Raw genomic sequence first — 4,146 nt, 5'->3', positions numbered from 1 at the left:
ACACACACACACACACACACACAGCTTGTAAATTCTTACACCTGGGTTACTTTAACTCAAAACCAAAGACTAAGCTAACCACTCTGGTAATTAAGCACAAAGAAAAGATAGTTTGAACTATGAACTACAGTAATAAATGTTTATACAGTTGAACTTTGAAAACAAAAGAGTTAGCTAGGTGTGGTGATGCACACCTTTAAGCTCTTGGGAGGCAGAGACATATCAATGTGAGTTCCAGGTCAGCCTCTCAAATAAATAAAATTTTAAAAATTACAGCACTACACTATTTTGGTTTTTGTTGTTTTAACTTTGTGTTGAGGCAAGGTCTTACTCTGTAGCCCAGGCTGCCCCAAAGTTCAAAGCCGCAGCATCCACCGTGCCTGGATGACAGGCATGAACCATCACACCAGCTCGCATGGTTTGCTGTTGTTATCACTGGTACATCTGAGAGAGCAATAGCACAACTACATCTATTGTTCAGTGCAGCAGTGGCTAGATCATTTTACAGCTGGGAAACCCCAGGCCCTAGGTTTATAAAACCACAACACCAGCCAGTGCCGGAACTGGTATGAGCCATCTGCCTACAAAAATGGACTCTGTACTTTGTCTCACAACCCCTTGCTGCAAGTCTTCAGCATGTAACTTCTTTTCTCCTTAGGAGCTATGGCAGCATACCACACCAGTACAACCATTCCCAGGGGTGGGGAGGCTGCTGAGTACCGGAGGCAGGTGGGCAGTGTAGTGAAGTGTTTCAAGGTTTTCCAAACCAAACCAAGGAGGAAGCTACTCACTCCTTATTAATAAACATGAATTTCAGAGTTGAAAAAAGTATGGATTATTAGAACTTAAATGTTTCTCTTTTTTTCTATGGAGGGCTAACACTCCATAGTCTTGTGAACATAATCCACCTGATTTGAAGCAAGTGTGGTGATAATTATTCCATAACCATGCTTTTAAAAGAATGTTCAGATCCATCTGAGAGTGAGAAACGGGTCGTCAGGATGAAGAATGGAATAAACAGTGTATGTGTGTGTGTGTGTGTGTGGTCACTCACACACTGATCCTTACAGCAAGGCACAGCAGCACTTAGGAGCACTTGCTTTGAAAACACAAGTCATTGAACCTACCAGACACAGGACTGAAATCTAAAAAATTCTGAGAAAAAGACCACTGCCACGTAATAAGGAGAATGGCAAAGATAATTTACGGGCAACCAGATATTTAGAAGGTTGAAAACAGTCTCCCAGACTGTACCCAGTCCACTGTCTAACAAAAGGAGATAAGGTTATCACAACCCTAATCTATGTTCTAACACTGCCAGGTGTGCATCACACAAGATTTCTTTTTTCTGAGACAGGGGGGTCTTAGTAGTTAGGGTTTCTATTGTTGCGATGAAATGGCATGCCCACAAAGCAAGCTGGGAAGCGTATACTTCCATGTTGCTATTCATTATTGAAGGAAGTCAGGACAGGAACTCAAACGGGCAGGATCTTGGAGGCAAAGGCTGATACAGAAGCTGTGCAGGAGTACTGCTTACAAGTTTGCTCAGTTTGTTTTCATATAGAACTCAAGACCACCAGCCCAGGGGTGGCACCATCCACAGTGGGCTGGACCCTCCCCCATTTATCACTAACAAAAAAAAATGCTTTACTGCTGGATCTCATGGAGGCATTTCTTCAATTCAAGCTCCTTCTTCTCTAGCTTCTGTCAAGTTGACACAAAACCAGCCAGTACTCATTATTTAGCTCTGGCTGTCCTGGAACTCACTCTGTAGACTAGGCTGGCCTTGAACTCAAGAGATTCGCCTGCCTCCGCCTTTGCCTCCCTAGTGCTGTGATTAAAGGCGTGAGCCAGCACGCAGGGTATTAAATAAGATTTAACGTTTAAAAAAAAATAATAAAACCATCGTCGCTGGCCATACTGTTGCACACCTTTAATCCCAGAACTGGGGAGCAAAAGCAGAATCTCCCGTGAGGTCAAGGGCAGCATATTCTACACAGAGAATTCCAGGACAACCAGAGTTGCATAGTGAGAGACTGTTTACTAAAAAAAGTTAAATAAAATAATTAAATTAAACCACCGTCTTCCAAAGTATGAGGCTCTGGTTATAAACAAAGAGTGACAGGTGTTAGGTCAAAAGGAAGAAAACCTAATAGCCCAGTTTTAACTGGAGAAATGCAAGTTTGGAGCCTGTCGCTGGGTGTTCCATATCATAACGTGGAAAACATTTACGTCCTGAATAACAGCGCTCAGAACCGAAAGTGAAACGTTAGGAATTAACGTTGACATTTTCAATTTCACTTCTGTAAAATCCAGATCGCCTAGACTCACGCACATTCAATACATGTTCCCTCCCAGGGAAATAACACGCGACTGCGGTCTCGTACTTCAAAGTAAGAGCAAGGGAAGGAGGCAGGAACAGCGTGGGGCCAGAAAGCTCGTGTCCTCACCTACAACGATCCGCAGTCCGCGCACGTCAGCCCCGGGCAGCCCGCTCGGCGCAGCTCAGGCTGACGGCAGGTGTCCCTCTCCCTCAGGCCGGCAGCGACCTCCTCCCGCTCCCTCCCGAGCCTGCACCGCCGCGTCCACCCGGCCGCTCCAGCCGCGCCGACGGCCGGCTCGGCCGCGCAGCCAGGCCCAGGCCCTGTTCGGTGCCAGCCGCAGTCGCCTTACCTGCGCCACCGCCGCGCCAGCAGCGACCTGCTGAGTGCCCGGATGCCGCAGAGGCCGCCGTTTGTTTTCATTCCGGGTGAAGCCGGCCCCGCCCCCGCCCCCGCCCGCCCCCTCGCGCTGTCCGGAAGGCGGGTTCGTGGGCGGGGGCTTCGCGGAGGGGTGGGGCCGAGGATCAAAGAAGCGTGGGAAGAGAAGCAGCGGGGAGACCCGGGCGTGGGTGGGCGGGGCTAGTGCTTAAAGGGCGGGGCTAAATTGGGGCGGGGCGAGGGCGACGAGGGTTGCGGGGAGGACTGCGGGCGGGACGGGGCGGGGCTAAAGGGCGGGAGTGAAGGGGTGGAGCGAAGGCGGAGATGCGGTCAGTCGATCTGTAGGCGCGGCCGCTACTTTGCGGGGCGGGGCTGATATGGGGAGGGTTGGGGGGGGGAAGCTGGAAGCTGGGGGACTGTGGTTGGAGCTGTGGAAGGGCTAAAACGGGAGGGCTGAGTTGCTGAGGAGGGGGAAAAGGGGCTCCGTGAGGAAAGCTGGTGAAGCGCGCAGCAGTCACCACGGACCTCTCTCCGAGAACACAGTTTTTCTGAGATCAGAGAAAATTGAATTTGGCTTTGTTTCTCTAAAGCCTTGACAGAGGGTAGGACAAGACCTGTTTTCCTGAACCTTTTACCGTCTTCCCTCGACTCGACCTAGGGAGTCCTAAACTGAAGGATCCTCACGCCACCTCCGCAATCTCACCAGGGTCACCTCTTGGTGAATTTAGATAGGTCCCAGGTCCCCACGCTACCCATTTCCAGCCACTGCCACCATGAGTACCGTATCTACGGACATCTGCTTTGTCCAGAGCTCTGAAAAATTCCAATGGATTTATGAAATGGCATGTGTCTTTAAGTCTAAGTGAGCAAGCAGGAATTTAAAATGAGGCCTTTTAAAAAATACTATGAGAAAGTTAACCCAAGAAAATAGTTATCTGTAGGTAACTGTTACCACTCTTACCAAATCATTGAGGCTATTATTACCTTTCCTTCTTTGCAACTAAGTAACAGACTTAGTGAAGTGGAACTTGATTCTTTTCTCCCAAAGATCCTGCAGCCGCTCAACTGTTCCTATTGCTGTGAGACACAAGGACCGCGGATTTTAAAGTTTTCTCTTGTGGTTAAGGTAGTATATATTTTCATCTTTAAAGCTGGTTTACTTAAACTGGGCAGCGGTGGCGCACACCTTTAATCCCAGCACTCAGGAGGCAGAGGCAGGTGGATCTCTGTGAGTTTGAGGCCAGCCTGGTCAACAGAGCAAGTTTCAGGGCAGGCTCTAAAGCAACATAAAGAAACCCTGTCTCCAAAAACAAAAACAAACCAATTTTACTTCAATATAATGTGTATGCCTTTTAATAAAATATTTCATCACTTTCAAAATGAACCCTAGCCCATTAGTGGTGGCACACAGCTTTAATCTCAATACTTGGGAGGCAGGCGGATCTCT

The 4,146-nt window shown here is 48.4% G+C and overlaps 1 protein-coding gene across 1 annotated transcript in view; it reads right to left on the bottom strand.

Annotated features, from left to right (window-relative positions):
- Window positions 1–2,744, bottom strand: part of Nub1 (negative regulator of ubiquitin like proteins 1) — a 28,064-nt gene extending 25,320 nt beyond the window's left edge. Inside the window, exon 1 of the mRNA XM_005367433.2 lies at window positions 2,674–2,744. Within this exon, the coding sequence (XP_005367490.1) occupies window positions 2,674–2,744 (71 nt within the window). The remainder of the gene's footprint in view (window positions 1–2,673) is intronic.
- Between the last annotated feature and the right edge of the window lie 1,402 nt (window positions 2,745–4,146).

Source organism: Microtus ochrogaster, unplaced genomic scaffold (genome assembly GCF_000317375.1).
Source record: "Microtus ochrogaster isolate Prairie Vole_2 unplaced genomic scaffold, MicOch1.0 UNK18, whole genome shotgun sequence".
Lineage (NCBI taxonomy): Eukaryota > Metazoa > Chordata > Mammalia > Rodentia > Cricetidae > Microtus > Microtus ochrogaster.
The sequence above is the reverse complement of the archived record's forward strand: the minus strand, read 5'-3'. Positions and strand labels throughout refer to the sequence as shown.